Source organism: Malaclemys terrapin, chromosome 17, assembly GCF_027887155.1.
Source record: "Malaclemys terrapin pileata isolate rMalTer1 chromosome 17, rMalTer1.hap1, whole genome shotgun sequence".
Lineage (NCBI taxonomy): Eukaryota > Metazoa > Chordata > Testudines > Emydidae > Malaclemys > Malaclemys terrapin.
The window spans coordinates 21,689,644-21,711,676 of NC_071521.1; the positions used below are offsets into that span (position 1 = coordinate 21,689,644).

The 22,033-nt window shown below is 56.6% G+C and overlaps 1 protein-coding gene across 1 annotated transcript in view; it reads left to right on the forward strand.

The window, feature by feature from the left end:
- NDOR1 (NADPH dependent diflavin oxidoreductase 1) overlaps positions 1-22,033 on the forward strand; it is a 44,896-nt gene that overhangs the window by 21,848 nt on the left and 1,015 nt on the right. Inside the window, exons 9-14 of the mRNA XM_054007452.1 lie at positions 892-1,112; positions 2,759-2,866; positions 3,878-3,992; positions 4,959-5,105; positions 5,423-5,541; positions 17,609-17,703. Of these exons, the coding sequence (XP_053863427.1) occupies positions 892-1,112; positions 2,759-2,866; positions 3,878-3,992; positions 4,959-5,105; positions 5,423-5,541; positions 17,609-17,703 (805 nt within the window). The remainder of the gene's footprint in view (positions 1-891; positions 1,113-2,758; positions 2,867-3,877; positions 3,993-4,958; positions 5,106-5,422; positions 5,542-17,608; positions 17,704-22,033) is intronic.

The following is a 22,033-nucleotide window of genomic DNA, read 5'->3' on the forward strand; positions in this document are numbered from 1 at the left end:
GGGGTGGCCAGGGAGAGGGTAGGGAGCGGTGGCCGCGCAGGGTGGCCAGGGAGAGGGTAGGGAGCGGTGGCCGCGCGGGGTGGCCAGGGAGAGGGTAGGGAGCTGTGGTCGTGCGGGGTGGCTGGGGGAGGGGAGCGGAGCGGAGCAGAGCAGCGAGGGCTCCGCGGGCTGGCAGGACAATGCTGTGGCCGGTTCCTCAAGCGGTTGCAGATGTGCCTTGCACTCAGGCGTGTCTGCACCTAGGGCATGGAGAGCCGGAGATGGTTTTCCTGCTGCAGTTGTTCTCTGAGCTGTGGATGCAGACGTCTGTTCTGTGACCCACCCTCCAGCCCTCGTCATTGGAGTCCTAGTCTGCCTCTCTCGAGGGAAAGAATTGAGGGGGGCTCGGTTGGTGCCACCCTTATATAGCCTGGGGCGGGGCCGCATGGAGACACCAAGCGCCTGCTGCCCTAGTGGATTCTGCTGTAGGAAAAGTGTCTTCGACTCTTCATGCGCGACGTGCAAACGCACCTGAGTGCAACACATGTCTGCACCCGCAGCTCGAAGCACCAGTTACAGCTCAGGTAAGTCACCTGTCCTGGGGAGCTTCCACTGGGTTCGACTCGACTGGGCTCCCCCGGGTGCTGGCAAATCCATTCGCTGGGGTGACTCAGTGACTCCCCTAGGAACAAGTGAACCCCCTTCAGCTGACTGCAGCATCACTCACTCGCTGCACCGTACGTGTCTTCTGCTAGTGCAGAGCCGCTCCGGCTCCGGTCAGGCTCCAAGCTGAGGCAGCCCTAGGTGTGGGGGAGGGAGCTCCTTGGGCAGTTGTGCAGCCAGGCTTCTTGCCCCTTACTTGGGTCAGCGCCAGTCTCAAGAGCTCTCTTGGCCTCATGCCTTCCCTTGCAGGAATCCCCCTTCCTGCCCACTTGCCGCAGCCATGCACCATCCAGCACCTGGTCGCCTGCTACCTGGACATTTCCTGTGTTCCCCGTCGCTCTTTCTTCGAGCTCTTGTCCTGGTTCTCGCCAAACGAACTGGAGCGGGAGAAGCTGCAGGAATTCAACTCTGCGCAGGGCCAGGAGGAGCTCTACAGCTACTGCAACCGGCCCCGCAGGACCACCTTGGAGGTAGGGCAGCTGGAGGAACCTGCTGGGGGAGGGTGAGGACTTTCTGTGGGGAGCTGCATTGAGTTCTTGGCTCTTCTTGGCCTTGCTCCTCTCCCTGATGCTGGACGATTGAGACGAAGTCAGGCACAGCGAGGGTCAGCAAGGGCCGTGTGCCTGCTCCACCCTTCCCCTGGCTGGGCAGCAGGTCGGCCCTCGTGGAGAAGTGTGCCCCTGGTGCAGTCCCTGTAACAGCCAAGAGCAGAGTCCCAGGCAGCCCTTGGAGGCCAAAGAGGGTTGCAGAGGGGTGTGTTAGGGTGAGTTGGGCCCTTCCTGGGGGTAAGGGGAGCGGGGGGGAGTTGAGGGAACAAGAGAAAGTGGTGGGGGTCGTCCTAGTGTGTTGGAGGATTAGGCTGTGCCCTCCTTGCATGTGATTACTTCCCCCCCTGCTCCTCTCCTCCCTGTCAGCCCCCAGCCCCACTTCCCTACCCTACTGGAGGGCTAAGGGCTCTCTTACGATGAGTCCCATCTCCTTCACCTCCCGCTGTCCTAGCTGGGCACTGAACGAGGCTGCACGTGGTCCTGGGTTGAAAGACCCAGGGTGTAATGCACATGCACAAGGGCACCGCGACCTGGACATTCCCTGACTTGGACTTAATTTGCAACTTTGCTGTTCCCTTCACACACATTTTTTTCCTATGGAATTTCCCAGGTTTTTTAATGCAGGGGAGGAATGGCAAGAAAAGAACCTTCCTTATTGGCTTAGACAGTTTGGCCAGGAAGCTCTAGACACCGGCAGCAAGGTTGGGCTTGCATGCCCCCGTGCTGAAACTATGTCCTGTACATATTGCTCTCCACAGTACCGGGTTCCCTTTCCTCGGCGCGGAGCACTCTGTGAAGGAGACAAGGGCTGGGAGCCCATGGAGGGCTCTGGTGTGGGGGTGGGCAGAGCACAAGCACATCTAGAGGGCCTACCAGTGCCAAGGAGGTGGCCGCAGGCTGCCCCGCTCACAGGTTGCCTTCCAGGAGAACAGAATGATAGCGGTGTGTGTCGAGTCAGAGACACCCAGGCCAGAAAGGACCATTGTGATCATCTCGTCTGACCCCTTGTATCGCACAGGCCAGAGACCTGCCCCACAATCATCCCTAGAGCAGATCTGTTAGACAAACATCCCACCTTGATATACAAATAGCCAGTGATGGGGACTCCACCACCACCATTGGTGAGTTGTTCCAAAGGTTAATTACTCTCACTGTTACAAACGTCGGCCTTAGTTCCCGTCCAAATTGTCTAGCTTCAGCTTCCAGCCACTGGGTCGTGTTACACTTTCTCTGCTAGATCGAAGAGCTCATGATTAAGTATTTGTTCCCCAGTTAGGTTCTTATTGACTGGTTAAGCTAAATAGATTGAGCTCCTTGAGTGTCACTCTAAGGCAGGTTTTCTAATCCTGGTATCATTTTCATAGCTCTTCTCTGAACCCTCTCCAGTTCATCAACGTCCTTCCTGAAAGGCTGTGGGGGGGGGGGTGTTGGGCATGTGCCATCTGTGTCATTACCAGCATTGGACAGCTGAGTAAAGGGCTGCTTCTGCCAGGCTCAGGGGTTTCTCTCCATGGGCCCATCTCCCTAGTCCTGTCCTGTCCTTTCTCACATCTCTTTGGTGTTCCCAGGTCCTCTGCGATTTCCCTCACACCACTTGTGCTGTTCCGCTTGACTACCTGCTGGACCTCATCCCCCGGATCCAGCCCCGTGCCTTTTCCATCGCCTCCTCCATGCTGGTAAGGAGCTCCAGCATTGCAGTTCTCCCACGTAGTCGCTGGGGCTAGGGCTGACGACTCACTGCCTGAGAAGGCTCTTCGCTCGGGACCCCACCAGTGCCCAGAGAGGAAGGAGCTGTCTGCTCCTTTATCCTGCGGACTCCACAACTCTCACAGGCTCCACCCCTTGCTCTGGCCATTCACGTTTCCTCACTCCTGCGCCCCTGGGAGTCACAGGAGCTTTGGCATTGAATGTAGCCCAAGGGATCCCTGCTATTTCCCCGGCCCTATGGACCGAGGGCTGCGATGAGGTGAGGGGTGTCTGGCCTGGGCGTGCCGCAGGTGGGGACTGTTGGGCACCCTGCACTCTGGGTATGGGTGTGACAGTGGTATTGTATCGCCAGCATGGGTCATGTAAGGCAGCGGGTGTAGTCGTTGCCTGTCCCCACCAGTAGATGGCACTCAGGCGCCTGTCCCGTGGGGGGCGAGGGCGTGAACAGGAGCTGAAGAGTTGCCCAGTAGCTAGTAGGATTTTCCCTTCCGTCCTGGGGTTCTTCAGCCTTTGGGGCTGGCCTGTCCTCTCGGTCTGGCAGTGTCGAGAGGGTTTCTGCCGGGACCCTCTCCTGCAGGCGAGGCGCTCCGTGCCTGCAGGGGCTGGCTGGTCAGGGGTGAGCTTTGAAAGGAGGGATTCCCTGATCTGTTGCCAAAATGGGAGCCTCAGGCTAGGAAGTACCTCCTGGGTGGGGAGAGCACCAGGCCCAGGAACTGCCCCAGTCAGACCACGTGGCCCCCTCCTGCAAACCAGTGCTCCAGCCATTCCCCTGTCCCATCTCCGGCCGCATCAGCTGAGCCCGTCGGTCCCTCTGGTTCTGCACCACCCCCACTGCACTCATCTCTGGCTGGGCCAGGTGCCCTTTACGAGGCTACACGGGGCTTTGCCCTGGTCTCCCGTGGTGTTAGTCGGGAGGGCCTGGCTGGCTCGGTGGGCCTGTTGAGTCCAGGCTGTTTGACATGGCACCTCTCTGCACCCAGGCTCTCCCCAACAGACTCCAGATCCTCCTGGCTGTGGTGCAGTACAAGACACGCCTCAGCAAACCCCGACGTGGCCTCTGCTCGACCTGGCTGGCATCCCTCCGCCCGCAGCAAGGTAACTGGTCACTCGGGATCACAGGCAGAGCTCTGGGTGCTCCACTGCCCCTAGGCCACGGGCATGCCCCCCTCTGTGCCAGAGAGCCTGCACAGAGTTGGACACGGGTTAGCTTGGCAAGAGGCCGAAGGCCCTGCCTCCCTCCTCTTCATGGTACTCTGTGAACAGTGACCCAGCACTGACTGCCCTGCTTTCCCCTTGGCACGCAGCCCCTCTCTGACTGCCTGATCCATCCAGCCCCCACCCTAAGGACCCGAGCGCCTCTCCCTCTTCCAAACCCTGCTGCAGAACAAGTGCTGAGTCCTGCCTCCAGGGTCCTGCACTGACCCTGGGCAGGCGAGTGTTTCTGTTAAATGCATCATCCTTGTCCGTCTCAAGGGAGCCCTCTCCCTCCCTAGGGGCGTGGCCCTTTGCTCCGACACAGGGATCCCCGGGGAGGAGACGGGGGGCAGGAAGCCATCCCTTTGTCAAGGTAACTGGACCTTCCCAACTGCTCTCACCGTGGTCAGTCCTGCCGCTCCGAACGCCATCATCGGGGTGACCGATTCTCCTCCACCACTGCCCCTCCTGCCCACCAAGGCTAGGTTTAGGCGAGGAGCTGGCCCTGCGGCTGCTCCCTGCTGTGCCGCGGCCATGGTCTCTGGGGTTCACGCCGGCGCCTGGTAGAACAATGACGATTTGGCTCCATGGATGGAAGAACGATGGGGTCGTATTTAGTCCATCTCCCCAAATGCCCTGAGCTTGCCCACAGGGCTGCAGCACTTAGCGGCTTCCTCAGACCCATGACATGCAGGCTGCCGCTTCCTTCTGTGCTCTATCTGTATGTCTCCCTATAGCACCGGATGATGGCTGGCTGGCACAAGGCCGAGCTTCCCCCAGGGCAGTGCTCTGCCAGCTGGATGCCTGCTGCTTACATTGCAGTTGCAGTTCTAGGGCCTGACTGTACCTGGCCTGGTCCTTTTGCAGGGGCTGTCCGGGTGCCTCTGTGGGTGAAGAGCGGGGGGATGAAGTTCCCTGTGGAGCCCGACACCCCCATCATCATGATTGGCCCTGGCACGGGAGTGGCACCCTTCAGAGCAGCCATACAAGAGCGCGTTGCACACGGCAGGAAAGGTGAGGAGCTCGCCTGGGAATTATTCCTGCAGGCCCCCTCCTTGCCACCGAAGGGTGCGCCCCAGGGCAGGGGGAGGGTGCACCCTGGGACGGGGGGAGGGTGTGCCCCGGGACAGGGGGAGGGGTGCGCCCCAGGACAGGGGGAGGGTGCGCCCCGGGACGGGGGGAGGGGTGTGCCCCAGGACAGGGGGAAGGTGCGCCCCAGGACAAGGGGAGGGTGTGCCCCGGGACGGGGGGAGACTGGCTGTGTCTCCGCTCAGAGTCGAGTCCTCGAGGAGCTCTGCTCACTCCAACGTACCCCTTCTGTGTCTCTGCAGGGAACTATTTATTTTTTGGCTGCCGCCAGAAATCCAAGGACTTTTACTGCGGGGCTGAGTGGCAGGAGCTGGTGAAGAGCGGGCACCTGACTCTCTTTACAGCCTTCTCCAGGGACCAGGTTAGTAACTGTGCAGGGGCCGGTGCCCTGTGACGGGCTTTCAATGTGGGATGGCTTTGCTGAACCCTGTTGCTGAGTGACGGGCAGAGCACACCCCCGCCTGCTGCAGACTGGCAGGGGCTCTTTGCTAAATGGCAGACACCTTGGAGCAGGACACGGGGTGGGGGGGCCTTGCATCCAAACTAGAACTGCAGCCTGATGTGTCCCGGACCTCGACCAGCACCGTGGCCCCCCTCCCTGTGCCCTTCGCTTTTCTTTTCTTTACAAAGAGAGCCCCTTGCATCGGGTCACCTCGCCTCCCCCATACCAAAGCAATCTCTCTCTGCTGCAGGCTGGGAAGGCAGAGAGCGGGAGAGTGGGGGTGTCATGTTATTTCTGTTGTTAAACCCGCGGGGTGGGAAGGGGAGGAGTTGAGTCCTGAGAGAGACGGGGTTGGGGATCAACCTGGACACTCAGTGGAAATACGTCAGTGCACAACCTCAATTTCCAAAGCCCCCATCCCGAGCCAAGGCAGAAAGGAGCGTGGTGACGCATTCCCGCCAGTGCATGTCCTCGCCGGGGAGCTGTGCTCCACTTTGTGTGCCCCGGACGGGTAGAGTGGAAGGTGCAGCAAGAGGATGGCACGCTGGGGGGACCTGCAGCCTCAGAGAAGGAGCCCTCCCTGGGCAGGAGAAGGCTGGGAGGGGCCTGCCTGGGGCACTGGGGACTCCTTCGAGCCAGAGGCTGTTTGAAAGGTGGGCACTGGGGCTGGCCTGGGAGAGGCCCCTGTGCAGGATTCCTGCAGCTAGGTAATGGCACCGTGCTTCTCCCCAGGGCACTGCCCCTGCACCTTGCTGCTGTCTGCTCACCTGTGGCATCTGCCCCTGGCTAGCAGGTGTCTGAGGCCCTGCCCGACCTTTTCTTTCTCTGTCGGGCCATCTGAGAGATGGGCCCAGCACTCAAGGAGGGCGTTCCCACTGCTTGTGAGGGGCTGGCGCTGTCAGCTGCAGGTCCCCGCCGTCCTGCTGTCCCTAGCACAAGCTACACCCCACTCAGGCCATGCAACAGCCTTTGCAGGGTTCACGTGGCCTGCAGGGGCCTCTGCTTCCCGAGCACCCTGGACACCTCCCCTTCCCAGTCGAGGGCAGGTCTACACTACAGGCTGAGAGCGGTATGACTGTGTCACTCAGAGGTGTGAACCCCCCCGAGCGACGTGGTTATACCGAGGTATCCCTCGGTGCAGACAGCGCTGTGTCGGCCTAGCTCCCGCCTCTCGGGGAGGCGAGTACTGAACCTACGACGGGAGACGCTCTCCTGCCAGCTAGGAGCGTCCCCACTGAAGTGCTACAGTGGTGCAGTTGCAGCAGGGTGGCGTTTTACGTGTGACCTGCCCCTGGGCTGAAGGGGGGGCAGATTCCAGAGACGTGCGTAGCTGGTGACGCACTTCAGCCCTGAGAGGTGCTGGCAGTGAGTGGGGGGATGCTGAGCAAGAGCCCAAAGACTGTGCCAGTGTCACCAGGCCGGGGGAGGGGAGCGAGGGGGCTGGGCCGATGCCGGTGTCACCAGGCCGGGGGAGGGGAGCGAGGGGGCTGGGCCGATGCCGGTGTCACCAGGCCGGGGGAGGGGAGCGAGGGGGGTGGGCCGATGCCGGTGTCACCAGGCCGGGGGAGGGGAGCGAGGGGGCTGGGCCGATGCCGGTGTCACCAGGCCGGGGGAGGGGAGCGAGGGGGCTGGGCCGATGCCGGTGTCACCAGGACGGGGGAGGGGAGCGAGGGGGCTGGGCCGATGCCGGTGTCACCAGGCCGGGGGAGGGGAGCGAGGGGGCTGGGCCGATGCCGGTGTCACCAGGCCGGGGGAGGAGAGCGAGGGGGCTGGGCCGATGCCGGTGTCACCCAGGCCGGGGGAGGGGAGCGAGGGGGCTGGGCCGATGCCGGTGTCACCAGGCCGGGGGAGGGGAGAGAGGGGGCTGGGCTGATGCTGGTGTCACCCAGGCTGGGGGAGGGGAGCGAGAGGGCTGGGCTGATGCCGGTGTCCCATGAACACATTAAGGTTGGGACCCCTCCATCTGGTCTGATCCCATCAAACATGGTTGGGCTGTTTGCAGGTGCTGGGGTACGAAGTCAGTTAAAGCTGCAGACACGCCCCCAGTTGGCAGAGCCAGCTCCCCGGCAGGCAGCCAAGCCCCGCAGCGCTCTGCCCGTCCACCTGCCCCAGGCCACTCGGAAGGATGGCTTCTTTTCCATCTCTTTCTGGCTACCTGCAACAGTTCCCATGGGGCTGGAGTGTCACCCCGAAGCCAGGTGGGGTAATGGCTTGGTCCCTGCTATTCTCTATAGTGGCCGTTTTCACTGTCTCCCTTTGGGAACAAGTATAGCTGAGTGAAGTCCTCCTGGGAGCTGGTGGTTAAATAGGGTTACCATATTTTGTGCCTCCAAAAGGAGGACACTCCACGGGGCCCTGGCCCCGCCCCCAGCCCCGCCCCCTCCCCCCACCCCAACTCCGCCCCCTCCCCAAAGTCTCCGCCCCCTCCCCTGCTTCCCGCGAACATTTAATTCGCGGGAAGCCTGGGCAGGTAAGGGGGGGTGTGGGGGGAGGAGGTGCGGCCCAGGCTGGCCCCCCCGGCGGCTCCAGCCTGGGTCGGCTCGGGCCCTGGGGTGCCGGCCCTGGCCCCCGGCCGACCACCCCCGGCCCGCCCAGCACTGCCGGCCGGCCCCCGGCGGCCCAGCGCACCCCCCCGGCTCCCGGCCCCGGCGGCCCAGCGCACCCCCCCGGCGGCCCGACCCCGCGGCCCAGCGCACCCCCCCGGCGGCCTGACCCCGCGGCCCAGCGCACCCCCCCAGCGGCCCGGCTCCCGGCCCGACCCCCCGGCTCCCGGCCCCGCGGCCCAGCGCACCGCCCCGCGCACCCCCCCGGCGGCCCGGCTCCCGGCCCGACCCCCCGGCTCCCGGCCCCGCGGCCCAGCGCACCCCCGCGGCCCAGCGCACCCCCCCGGCCCCGCGGCCCAGCGCACCCCCCCGGCCCCGCGCACCCCCCCCCCGGCGGCCCGGCTCCCGGCCCAGCGCACCCCCTCGGCGGCCCGACCCCGCGGCCCCGGCCCGGCTCCCGGCCCAGCACTGCGCCCCTGGACCCCGTCCCGGCACCGCGCGCCCGGCCCCGCGACCCCGGCCCAGCCCTCCCTCCCGATTTTCCCGGACATGCCCAGCTTTTGGGGATTTCCCCCCGGACGGGGATTTGAGCCCCCAAAAGCCGGACATGTCCGGGAAAATCCGGACGTATGGTAACCCTAGCTCTGCTCTGCGGGGGTCTCCGGCTGCTCTCCGTGCCAGTGCCACGTGCGCGAGGTCACCAATAGGAGTGTAGTGTAACGTCCCTTGTGGAAGCAGGAGGGTCTCTGAGCATGGGTACTCACACGAGTAAGAACCCAGCCCAGATATGGTGTTCATCAGCTTTGGTGGAGCAAAACGGGGTAGATAAAAGGGTCCTAAGCCCTCAAAGGGTTGGCGGTTGCCACGGTAATCAACGAGCAAACAGGAAAAGGTAACCCTGCCTGAACCGAGCCTCTCTGCTCCCATGCCCAGCTCAGTTGCTTAAAACCAGCCATCTCCAAGCTGCCCTTTGACCTTGGTATGGGAGGGCTCTGGGGAAGACTGAAGCAGAGCGTCAGACCTTTGCAAGCAGCACGGCAGCTCCTCAGTGAGCCCAGGCTGACGGCTGTGAGTCCTGTCACCTCTTGCCCAGAGCACTGGGCCACCTTGGTCTGGTTTCTCCAATCTTTCCTGGGCTGCGTTTTCTCTCAGACCTTTGCAAGTTTCTCTCCAAACTTGTAAAGGTCTGACGCTCTGGGTCTCTAGTCCCAGTCATCTGTGAGCAGCACAGCTGTGGTGTCCAGATGTAAAACCACCATGAAAATCCCAAAGCAAACCAGCCAGGCAAAAAGTGGCAGACTAACTCTGGAGCTGCTATCTGCTGAATAAGGTGGGAATGGTTAATTGCTCATTTCCAGCTCTCTTAACTGGCCCAGTTTTTCCTTTCTTTATGTGTCATTGATTTTACAAAGGTATCTTAAACCCCTCCAACCCTCGGATTAAAAGTAGAGCAAATATCCAACTGGACTCTTAAATTCCTCTGATTAATTGACTGCAAGAGGAATAGGTGGACCCCACTGCTCCAGAGGTGTGGAAAGCAGACCCAGAGACCGAGTCTTCTTCCATAAACTCACAGGAGAGACGGCCAAAGCAACCCAGTGTCATCAGAGTAGCAGCCGTGTTAGTCTGTATCCGCAAAAAGAAGAACAGGAGTACTTGTGGCACCTTAGAGACTAACAAATTTATTAGAGCATAAGCTTTCGTGGACTACAGCCCACTTCTGCATGTCACCCACTTCCTGTCTGTGTCCTCCTCCCCATCTTGCATTAATCCAGGAGAGCAGCATTCCCAACACCAGCCCTGGGGCGTCCCCTCTTCAGGCTTTTCACTACAGAGCTTTGTTTTCCTATCACGTAGCCGGCTTTTAGGCCACAGCAAGACTTCGCCTTTTACCTCCTGATCATTTTCCTTAACAGTCTCTTGTGAGGGGCCAGCTCGGAACCTTTCTGAAAATCCAGGTGAATTATAACAATCGGGTCACTTTGATGTGTTTTTTTAAACCCCTCTGAATTGGGCTCAGCCCAACCTTGGCAGGACTTGATGTTCCTCTGTGGTCAGATATTTTATAGCTCCTTTGGGAGGGGACAGGGGTTGGATTTGTATCTGTGCTTAGAATCATAGAATATTAGGGTTGGAAGAGACTTCAGGAGGTCCTCTAATCCAGTCCCCTGCTTGAAACTCTCCTGTCTCGTGCTGTGTGTGGAGGTAGATAGGTCTGTCCGTGATGGGGATGAGAAGTCCACGAAAGATGCCCTTGTGGGGCCCGGGGAGGTAGAGCACCCTTAAATTTGATGCGCAGCGAATAGTAGTGATACCATTATTTGACACTGTCTCCAAGGAAATGTGGCCTAAAGGAACAGCTTGTCCAGAATGCTCTGCTGATACACGGTCCATGCCTTTCGGGAGCTTGTTAACTCATGTGAGCGTCCATGCTTGGAGATCCTGTCCTAAGCTGGGCCTCTCAGGAGCTGATCAGAATCTGCCCTCCGCTCCCAAGGTGGGAAAGTCATTGTGACACTTCTTGGGGCACCAGAGCTGTGAGTCACCTTGGTGTCCCCTGCCTCCAGCGTGAGGGAGTCTTACCTGTGCCAGCTGGGTGTCATCTCCCTGACAAACCAAGCTACTCAAACGCTCACCTCTGGGCTATGCCAGTCCTGCCCCTTGACAATAGATGCACCCAGCCCCTGAGTCCCTCCAAAGGTCCCCCTGTGGTGTCCTGCCCTGATCACGTGATACCCACAGAAATCCCAGAGCCTCCATTCCCAAAGGGACACTACCCCAGTTCAGTTATAGTAAAACAAAAGGAAATTTGTGTAAGAAAGAAGAGAGATTCAAATAGAAACAAGTGTTAATGATGGAAACCAATGGTTACATACAAAGCAAAATAATCAAACATGAAGTAGTGCTGGCTCTTATTACCAGTTCCTTTTCTGAGCTAATAATGTAGATTCTCACCCCCAAAGTTCAGACTTTCACAGTGTTTGCTGGCCCCAAGGAGCCACAACCCAGTCTTCCATGAAGCACCCCTGCTTGTCCAGTTGCCTCCTCAGTGAATGGCCACAGAGTGTCTTTCTCTACCCTGTGATATACTGAATCAGTCTTTTCTCTTTATTCATAGACAAGGCGATCCCCTCGCTGTCATATGGTTCCTCCTCACTGCCAAGTGGTTTTGATCTTTATCGTTCTCTTTGATGGTTTTCCATTGACTTTTCTAAGTTGTTGCAGTGGTAGACAATTGAGCAATATGTTACACAACTAGCTAGCCAGAGAGGGGTGACAATTCCTTCTTGCTTGAATGGGCCATCACCAAGACACATGATTTCCTGCTGCCTCACTTTCACTCCAAGGCCATAAGGGCATAATTTTCAGCATAGTGACATTATTCCTTAAATTCAACCCGTACACACATCTCACAATGAGTATTGATAAGTTACCAGCTTTCAGTGGAGACATGCTATCTTTTATGGATAAATGCTATGAAAGTGGTGTATTAGGTGTGGTGAGTTTGTCAGGTCTGAGACAGGAGTTGCTTGGAAAGAACAGCGAACCCTTTGCCAGCTAGCCCCTGTGTCACAACCACCCTCTCATTCTCCTGGTTCTCCTGCCCCATCCATGCCTCTTCCCAAGCAGGAAAGAGAGACTGATCCCAATCCGAACCCATCTGACTGGCTTATTTTCAGTGTGCCACATTCCGGTTTAGACGAGGCATTGTAATGTAGGTGCTTGCGATCCCCCCGGAATACTGGTGTTCCCTGGTGGCTCTGGGTGTTCAGAACCTGTTCGGAGCCCCAGCCTGGCAGGACTGCTGGCAGCACTTCACCAGTTAATATCAATGATGCTGACATTGAGCTTTGGGTGGCCATGGCTGCCACACGCTCACTCGCCTTTAATGACTTTTTTGGCCAAAATCTGATCCATAGAGCTGTGCACCTCAGAATACCTTACAGCACCCTGCCCAATATGGCTCCCACATGGAAAGAATGGACATAACTGATGTACTCATGACACTGATGGCCTGCCACAGTGCCAGACAGGATCACAGGTTACTTTGGGGATATCTCCCATAGGGACAGTGTGCTCCAGATCTCCAGACTGTAGCTCAAAGGGGTCCTGGAATTGCCCTTCCATCAGAGGTCATCAAAGGTCAAGTTGGTACATGGGATGTCTTCCTCTACTTGGTGTCCTGTAATGTACCAAATTGCAAGAGCCTAGCTCAGTGGGGGTGGAAATAAATTAATGGAGATATCCCATCTCCTAGAGCTGGAAGGGACTTTGAAAGGTCATCGAGTCCAGCCTTCACTAGCAGGACCAAGTACTGATTTTGCCCCAGATCCCTAAGTGGCCCCCTCAAGGATTGAGCTCACAACCCTGGGTTTAGCAGGCCAATGCTCAAACCACTGAGCTATCCCTCCCCCCCCCAATGAAGCGTCAGTCACCTGTTGTGGTGTCTGGATTGGGTCTCACTCCGTTAAGGCTGCATATATCAGTCATTTATAATGGGTTACTGAATGATTTATGGCACTCATAAGCATAAGCCCACGTTAGTAGCCTGTGTTAGTAGCCTGGCTGTAAGCGCATCTGTAGGTGGTGTTACAGATGGGCATGGACCATGGGTTCAAGACTCTCTAACAATCTCTTTGATTTGATTAACCATTTGGTAAAGCACCTGTTACCCCTTTACTATGTTTACATAGAATCATAGAAATGTAGGACTGGAAGGAACCTCGAGAAGTCATCAAGTCCAGCCCCCTGCACTGTGACAGGATCAAGTAAACCTAGACCATCCCTGACAGGAATTTGTCCAACTTATTTTTAAAAGCTTCCAATGATGGGGATTCCACAACCTCCCTTGGAAGCCTGTTCCAGAGTTTAACTGCCCTTAGAGTTAGAAAGTTTTACCTAATATCTATCCTAGATCTCCCTTGCTGCAGATTAAGCCCATTACTACTTGTCCTCCTTCCAGTGCACCTGGAGAACAAATGATCACAGTCCTCTTTATAACAGCCTGTAACACATTGGAAGACTCTTACCAGGTCCCCCCCTCAGTCTTCTTTTCTCAATCTAAACATGCCCAGGGTTTTTTCAACCTTTCCTTGTAGGATCAGGTTTTCTAAACCTTTGATCATTTGTGTTGCTCTCCTCTGGACTCTCTGCAATTTGCCCACATTCTTCCTGAACTGCGGTGCCCAGAATTGGACGCTGTACTCCAGCTGGGGCCTCACCAGTGCCGAGTAGAGCCGGGACAATTACCTGCTACGTCTTACATACAGCACTCCTGTTAATACACCCCAGAGCCGTATTAGCCTTTTTTGCAGCTGCATCGCATTTAGGGTGACCAGACGTCCTGATTTTATCGGGACTGTCCCGATATTTGCTTGTTTGTCCCGCGTCCTGACCGATGTGCAGTCGGGACACTGGACAAACAAGCAATTTTGCCCTCCCGGAAGGGCTCTCACCCCACCCCCACCCCGACTTCGCCCCCTCCTTCCCCTATTGGCTCCCTCCCCAAATCCCCGCCCTGGCCCCACCTCTTCCCCAAGCACATGGCATTCCTCCTCCCTCCCAGGCTTGCCACTGTAATGGCGGCAAGCCTGGAGGGAGGGGGTGGTGGCTGGCTTCCAGTTCCTGGAGCTGGTGAGTACGGGCACTGGGCAGGCAAGGGGGCCGCACCGCAGACACGTGCGGTGCCCCCCCCCAGGGCCCCGGGCACATGTGGCGCGTCCAGCAGCGGCGGTGGAGAGCGGCTCGGGGCCGCATGAGTGGCCATGTAAAGTTTATCGGCTCGGGGTGGACCCCGGCCGGTCCTCGCCCCTGTAGGGGGGTGATAAGGAGCCAAGTCCTCCCCTCCCCCCTCGTCCTGGCTCCTCAGCTGAGCCCTCCCGCCCCCCGTCTCCGTCCTGGGGGAGCAGCACCCTTGCCTGCCCACCTGGTGCTTTCAGCTCCAGGAACTGGAAGTCGGCCACCACCCCCTCCCTCCAGGCTTGCGCCAGCATTCCAGCTTCAAGCCGGGGAGGGAGGAGGAATGCCGCTCAGCTGAGGAGCCAGGATGGGGGGGAGGGGGACTTGGCTCCCTACCTGGCCTGCAGCAGCCGGCGAGACATGCTGGCACGGGGCAGGGACGCTACCCCCCTACAGGGCAGGGCGAGGAGCCGGCCAGGGTCCCCCCTCCCCGCAGCTGATAAACTTTACGTGGCCACTCGCGCAGCCCTGAGCCGCTCTCCACCACCGCTGCCGGGGTCCGGAGCCCCGCACCTCTCCCGTTCGGCTGCGCTCCAGTGGCTCCTTCCCCGCGGGGCGGCAGGACGCGCCGCATGTGCCCAGCAAAATGGGTTTGTTTATTTATTTATTTATTTGTGGTGGGTTTTTTTGTTTTTGGTTTTTTTTTTTTTGCTCCGCCCCCAGCGTCCCGATATTTCATGTCAGTGATCTGGTCACCCTAATCACATTGTTGGCTTATAATCAGTTTGTGAACCACTATAACCCCCAGAGCCTTTTTTCAGTATGACTGCCTAGACCATTTCTCCCCATGTTGTAGTTGTGCATTTGATTTTTCCTTTCTAAGTGAAGTATTTTGCACTTGTTTTTATTGAATTACTTCTGGTTGAATTCAGATCAATTTTCCAATTTGTCACGGTCATTTTTGAATTTTAAACTTGTCTTCCAAAGTGCTTGTAACCCCTCCCAGCTTGGTGTCACCTGCAAATGTTATAAGTATATTCTCCATCCATTATCCAATTCATTAATGAAAATATTGAATAATAGTGGACCCAGGCCTGACCCCTGCGGAACCCCACTAGATCCATCCTCCCAAATTGACAGTAAACCATTGATAACTACTCTTTGATTACAGTATTGCAACTTGTTTCGCACCCACTTTATAATATATTCATCTAGACCACATTTCCCTAGTTTGCCTATGAGAATGTCATGCAGAATTATGTCAAAAGCCTTACTAACATCAAGGTATATCATGTCTACTGCTTCTCCCCATGCACTACGTCAGTAATCCTCTCAAAGAAGGGAATTAAGTTGGTTTGGCATGATTTGTTCTTGACAGATCCGCACTGACTGTTCCTTATAACCCTGTTATTCTCAAGGTACTTACCAATTGATTGTTTAATAATTTGCTTCAGTATCTTTCTAAGTATTGAAGTTAGGCTGACTGGTCTATAGTTCCCTGGGTCTTCCTTGATCCCCTTTTAAAGCTAGGTGCTGCTTGCGCCCTTCTCCAGTCTCCTGGGACCTCTCCCATCCTCCAGGAATTCTCAAAGATAATTGCTAATGGCACTGAGATTGCTTCAGCTAGTCCCTTAAGTACCCTGGGATGAATTTCATCAGACCCTGCTGACTTGAATAGATCTAACTTATCTAAACATTCTTTAACATATTCTTTCCCTCTTTTGGCTTGTTCCTGCCCTCTGGTTGTCAGTATTCATTTTATTGAGTATCTAATTATCATTAATCTTTTCAGTGAAGACTGAAGCAAAATAGGCATTAAGTAACTCCGCTTTCTTGAAGACATCAGTTGTTAGCTCTCCTTCCCCGCTAAATAGAGGACCTGCACTTTCCTTTGACTTTCTCTTGCTCCTAATGTATTTAAAGAACGTCTTATTGCCAGGTGTAACTCATTTTGTGCCTTAGCCTTTCTGATTTTGCCCCTACACACTTGCGCTATTTTCTTTTGTACTCTTCCTTATCCATTTGGCCATGTTTCCACTTATTGTAGGTTTCCTTTTTGATTTTCAGGTCATTAAAGAGCTCCTGATGGAGCCATATTGGCCTTTTACTAATCTTCCTATTTTTCCTTCGCATCTGAATAGTGTGCAGTTGTGCCTTCAATATTGTCTCCTTGAGGAACTGCCAGCTCTTCTGAATTCCTTTTTCCCTTCCATTTTCTTCCCATGGGACCTTGCTCCACTTCTCTGAGTTACGCTGAAGTGTGACACTGCAGGGTGCCCTGTAGTGGCTGGGGGAATGTTACTGAAACCACTGAGGGTGTTTGAGCCAGGGACGTTTGGCAGGGGATCTTGCCCAGACCAGCCTCCCTGCTGAAAGCAGAAACCATTACAGGGCCAGACTAAAGCGTCAAAAGACAGCAATCTCCTGGGCTTGCACCCAGCTATGTCTCCAATGCCAAAGACCCCTGGCAGGTTTGAGAGGTGCACCCAGTGCTCACCCAGCTCCAATGAGGTCATTCCAGCCCTCTCCAACGGCAGAGGGGGCACCCTGGGGAGATGCTGTCCCTCACCCAGTGGCCCGGAGGCCCCTGGATGTGTCTCTGGGTTGCATGCAGGCAGGCCGTGGTGGAGCACGAGCAGTTAGATGTCTACAAAAACAACAAAGAGTCTGGTGGCACCTTAAAGACTAACAGATTTATTTGGGCATAAGCTTTCGTGAGTAAAAACCTCACTTCTTCGGATGCATAGAGTGAAAGCTACAGATGCAGGCATTATATACAGACACATGGAGAGCAGGGAGTTACATGTCTGATATCCTAGTGCCCTGCTGTGCTTGGGCCAGTGGCTGCCAGGCTGTCTCCAGTGGGCATAGCTGCATCAGAGGCAGTGGTGCTTCTGTCATTCTCCCCTGGGAATTCTGCCTCGGGAGGGCAGCTTTAAATCCCTGCCCATGCTCCACAGGAGCTCAGCTGGAGGGAGGCTGCTTAGGAGATGCACTGAGTCAGGTAATCGCCTAGTCAGCCTGGTCTCCTCCTCTCAGGCCAGCCCTGCCCACTTTCTCCGCTGCACCAGCTAGCGCTAGGCCCAGAGGAGAGTGGGGTTTGGAGCAGATTCTGGCAGTCGGGTTCACAGCCCGGGTTGGCCATGGAGCAGATGCCGGCAGGACGGTCTCAAACACTGGCACTTGGGGTGAAGTAGGGGAGCTGCAGTCAGGACAGGTGCAGGACTCTCTCTGGCCGGAGTGTCTTGCTGGGCTTGTCTAAAGAAGTGCGGTGCTGCCTGCTTATTTCAGTGCTGGCTTGCGGGAGAATGGGATGCTTCTAGGGACCCTGCTCCTTGCAGCTTCTCTGACTTATGGCCCGGCAGCACCTCTTCCCATGCCAACAGCTGCTTGCAGGGGAGGAGCAGGGACGGGATCGGTGTCCTGAAAGAAAACCATTTATGATAGCCACTCAGCTCCACATGTGATCCCTCTGCTGTGCCCGTCTCCCAGTGCCGCGTCCCCCCTGGACCTCGTCTGTCTGTGAACTTGAGGATCTCCTGTGTGAGCAGAGATTGTAAGGCCTTGTTCTGTAGAGCCTACCAAGTGCCTGGATTGATGCCCTCTGATGTCCATTGTATAAACTGGCCTGTTGAAACACTGGAAATAACTGACCAGTGCGATCCTGCTCTCACCCCAGGGATGGGCAAGTGCATTAGTTCTGGTGTCTATGCCAATAACCGGACATGGCTGCTGGCTAGCATGGGGTGTGTGTTTCCCTGCAGGAGGAGAAGATTTATGTTCAGCACCGAATTAGAGAGAACAAAGGACTGGTCTGGGACCTGCTGAGCCGTGGGAACGCTCACATCTACCTGGCGGGGTGAGTATCTCGCTGCACCAGGAGTGCTGCTCTCCCACGGCAGGTCTGGTTCACATTATAATTGGGCACCATCTTTCCTCCCATTAACAGGCTAGCGGTGCCTCAAGAGACAGGGACTCGCTTCCCCAGCCGGCAGGGCAAGACCTTGCGTCGCTAAGCGGCCCGCACTCCCATCAGCACAGGCTGCCAGGCGAGGCCCTAGCAGAGCGAAGTGGGCACAGCCTGCCATGGGCACAGCCGGCTGGTTCAGGCACTGGCAGGAAGTGGGGTCGCGTAGAGCTGTAGGTGGGTTTGGTAGCTGGAAGCAGTCGGTTGGGGTTAGCCGCCCTGCACACCTCTCCCTGTGTGATCGCAGTATTTCATGAACGGAGAACACACACTTCTGAGGGTCCTGCTCATGGTATCTGAGCACCTTGTACAGAACTCACAAGTCCAGGGATTTCCCTGAACAGAACATACTGTGCTGATGGCCAGAGGACCTGCCCAAGGGACTGGGAGCCAGGGATCCATTGCAAACCGGATTCCAGTCGTCCCCACAGGGGAGAGAGCCTGACTACGGTACCCCAACCCTGGTGACTGGAGGCTCTGTAGTGCAAGTGCAAACCAGCATTATTACTAAGATGACACAAAAATACCCTCCCCTCTCTAGCTCCCGGTGAGTTCCACCCGAGCACCCTGGGCCACGGAACTCTGAGATTACTGGGGCCTAGACCACTTAGGGCCTTATAAACAGCCAGGCACTCAGCAGGCAATTGTCAACCAATGCAGAGCGCACACAGTATACCCGTCCGTGTGCCCCCGGCCCATCCTGCACCAGCTGAGGCTTTCAGCCCCAAACAGAGCTACGTTAATGTGGCTGAGGGTGACGGACACGAGTGAGCACGGTGTGGCCCACATCCCAGACGAGAGAGGACGCCTGCCAGCTGCCGGCAGGGGCCACCATTGCTGTGTGGGACTACAGGAGTGAAGACACAGCCAGCCAGACCCTAAGACTTCCAGTCTTCTTGGCAACATGTTCCTGGTGGTCATTGCCAGTTCCTTCAGAAGGGTGTGCTTCTCTTTGCCAATCAGTATCCCCTCCAGCATAGCGGTGGTACTGCCGCTCACAGTATCTCATCCAAGCCTGCCTGCCTGGCCCTCCATACACACACAGCCCTCTGGGATCCCAGGGTAAGGCCCAGGGAAAGGAAGAGCCCAACATAATCTTCAGGAAAGAACAAAACTATTAAAGCCCCATCTCATAGGAGAGCCAATCCGATTCCAAATGTCAGTGCGCCATGTCAGACAGCTTTCCTAGCTCCTTAGAGTTTCCTGCCTCACTCCGATAGTACCTTGGAGAATGACTTCCTGGAGCAGCCTCTCTCTCCTCTGGCCAGGCCTCCACGTGCTGCCTGACTCCGTCCCTGCCTTGCATCATAGCCAGGTTACACTCGTGAGCCTTGTCACTGGCTAAACATTGTGCAGCTGCCTCGAAACAGCCCCTGAGATCTCTGCCCAGAACCTAGTGCTCACGAATTCTGACCTGAGCCCAGTCAAATCCCGACTGCTGTTAATCAAAGAGTGGGGTCTAGTGGTTAGAGCAAGGCTGGGGAGCCAGGAGATCTGGGCTTATTCCTGGCTCTGCTGCTGACCCACGCCAAGTCACGTCACCTGTCCACCTTCATTCCCCCATCTGTTGAATGAGGGTAAGACTTGCTGTCTCACACGCAGGGGAGTTACGTGGCATCGCTGCCGTCTGGGAAGTGCTGTGAGGTCAGCGGGTGAATAGGGCTAGGGAAGGCAGATGTAACGTCTGTCCAGCACCGGGAGCATGTAAAGTGCTACGTTAACACGGACCATCGTTAGTTCTGTCCTCATTGATAGCAATAGCAGGAGGGACCGTTCCTCTCAGCTTCCTGCCAATCCACAACAAGAACAGGAACCTCTTCGCTGATCCTGGGGGTGAGACTGACCTCCTCTGCAGTCCTGGAAGTGCGCACTAGGTCTTCCTTGGCCACCCAGGACACGCCATCCTCCCTGGGGCACCTCTCCCGCTGGCTGCCTGGATGAGCAGTGTCCTCTGGCCGGAAACCCTCCGGTTTAAGGTTCAGGGAGCGTTTCAAAACTCCATCATCCCAAAGACCAACTGGCCACCGTTTTCCAATGGAGGAGCCGACCCCCAGGCACCTGGCTCCAGTGCTAGGCACCCAAAGGGGAGAGAGACCTGTCTGGGCATGTGCCTTGTGTGTGTGGGCTCAGAGTCTGTCAGGGCAGCCCCAGCCGCTTCCTGCCACCCATGTCTGTGAGTCTGGGCACTTCAGTCAGGACCCCTTCTTCTGGGTAATGGCTGCTTCTCTTGTTCCTTCTGGTGCAGTGAATCAATGCGCAGAAAGAGAGAGAGGAGGAGGGGATCTATTGGGTTGTCTGCCCCTTCCCTTTATTGTCCCATCCTCCCTTTGAGAAGCATGTCCTGCTGGGAGCACAGGGACAGGCGGACTCTGTGGACGGGAACTCCATGCTGTTTCTTTGCTAAGATGTAGTTTTCATCTTTCCTGCTAAAGATTGGCCACTTAGCTTAGCCCACTGACCTTGTTTACACCTGGCTGAGGCATCAGCTTGCCCTTTGTCTCCGAGGAACCGGTTTGGCCACTCCCCAGACTTGGAACGTGTGTGAGTAATTCACATACAACGTTGCCACACGTATTTTTCTAGGACAATAATGACCAGCAAATTATGAGTTTTCAAACGATGCCCTGACAGGCCTGCTGTGTACAAAGATTATTACAGTAGTGGACATGGGTATATTCCGGGGGGGGCCAAACTGTGACTCGCAAGCTGCATGCGGCTCTTTTACAGAGCCCCACCCCCACCCATTCGCCACCTACCAGACTTGGGGAGAGCTCGGGACCCCTACCTTGCAGCAGGGTGGTGGGGTAGGGGCTTCTGCCCAGCATGGAGGGCGGTGGCGGGGCTTCAGCCCCACGGGGAGCACCTGCAAGTCCTTGGGGCTTCAGCTGGAGCAGAGCCAAAGCCCCAAGCCCGGCTGGTGCCTCCTGCGGGGCAGAAGCCCCGAGTCCCAGCTGCTGCAGAAGCCCCGAGCCCCAGCTGGTGTGCCCCAGCTCTTGAACTTCTGAAGATCGGGGTATGTGGCTCGGCGGCTCGGTAAGTTTGGCCACCCCGGTATATTCTGTCACACCCGGCGTCATCCATTCTGATCTGTAGAATACAGGCTATAGGACTGCCCTGAATTAATTCCTGTTTGAACTCGCGAGGATGGTTTAGAAACCCCCAGCCTGGATTTAAAGTTGTGAGGGTCAGGTTCATTGACCAGCTGCTTGGCACAGTTTCACAGACCGAGACTCAGAATGGTCAGAGAGACAAGAGAAATCCCACAGTCTCTTTGACACCCTGCAGCCCAAAGAAGTGGATGCAGTGGCCGTACCCATAAATGAAGGTGCCGTAGAGCCAGCAAAGGACGGTGGCTAACTCCTGCGGAAGGGCTGATGGAAGGTAATGCGTCCTGCAGAAAGGACTGCCCCCCATCGTGGGATACAGACATCTGGGCAAGTCCAGGAAACAGCTGAAGTTCCAGACAGTGACATGAACCTCCCTCATGCCCTCCCGAGACCCTCCTCCGGAGCGCGTCCCTCTGGTCTTGCAGGACATCACGGTTCATCCAGCTCGCAGGGGACCTTTGTTTCATAGTAAGGGGCAGACAATATCATCACCCAGTGCTACCATACAGCCTGTCCATGGTCCCAAGGGTCTTCACTGAATGCCTGCCTGTATGGGCATTCTGCTCAGGACCCTGGGAGTCTGCGTATCCACCTGGCTGACTGACTGATTCAATGTAGATTGTCTCAGGAGGCCTTTCAGTTCTAACTGTGGTCAGCAAATTGATTCAGGCCATAGGGCTGGTAGGCAGCCTGCCAAAATCCATGCTGGTGGCTAACCAAAGCCACGTGAGTTTATAAGGGCGGCCCTGGACTCCAAACAAGCCAACACTCTCCTGCTATCCTGACCCTCTTGTGCAGACCACAGAAGATCCGTGGCAGCCCTAGATACGCCGGTATCATATTCCACCGCCAGTTACTAAATAGTGAGGGATATCTCCCACCTAAGAAATCCCTTCAGAGAAGATCCTTGGTGATCAAAATCACTCTAAAGACAATAGATGTATGTATACATACATACATACATACATGAAATAATACTCGGAAAACCACAACAATCTACAGGGCCGCCTTAAGGCTGCTGCGCTGTGACGAAACGGCCCGGCTTTATACTGTGGTTTGTGATGTGGGGAGGTGAGTCCATGACTCCGTAGCTGGCCGTGTCCTTGGTTTTGAGG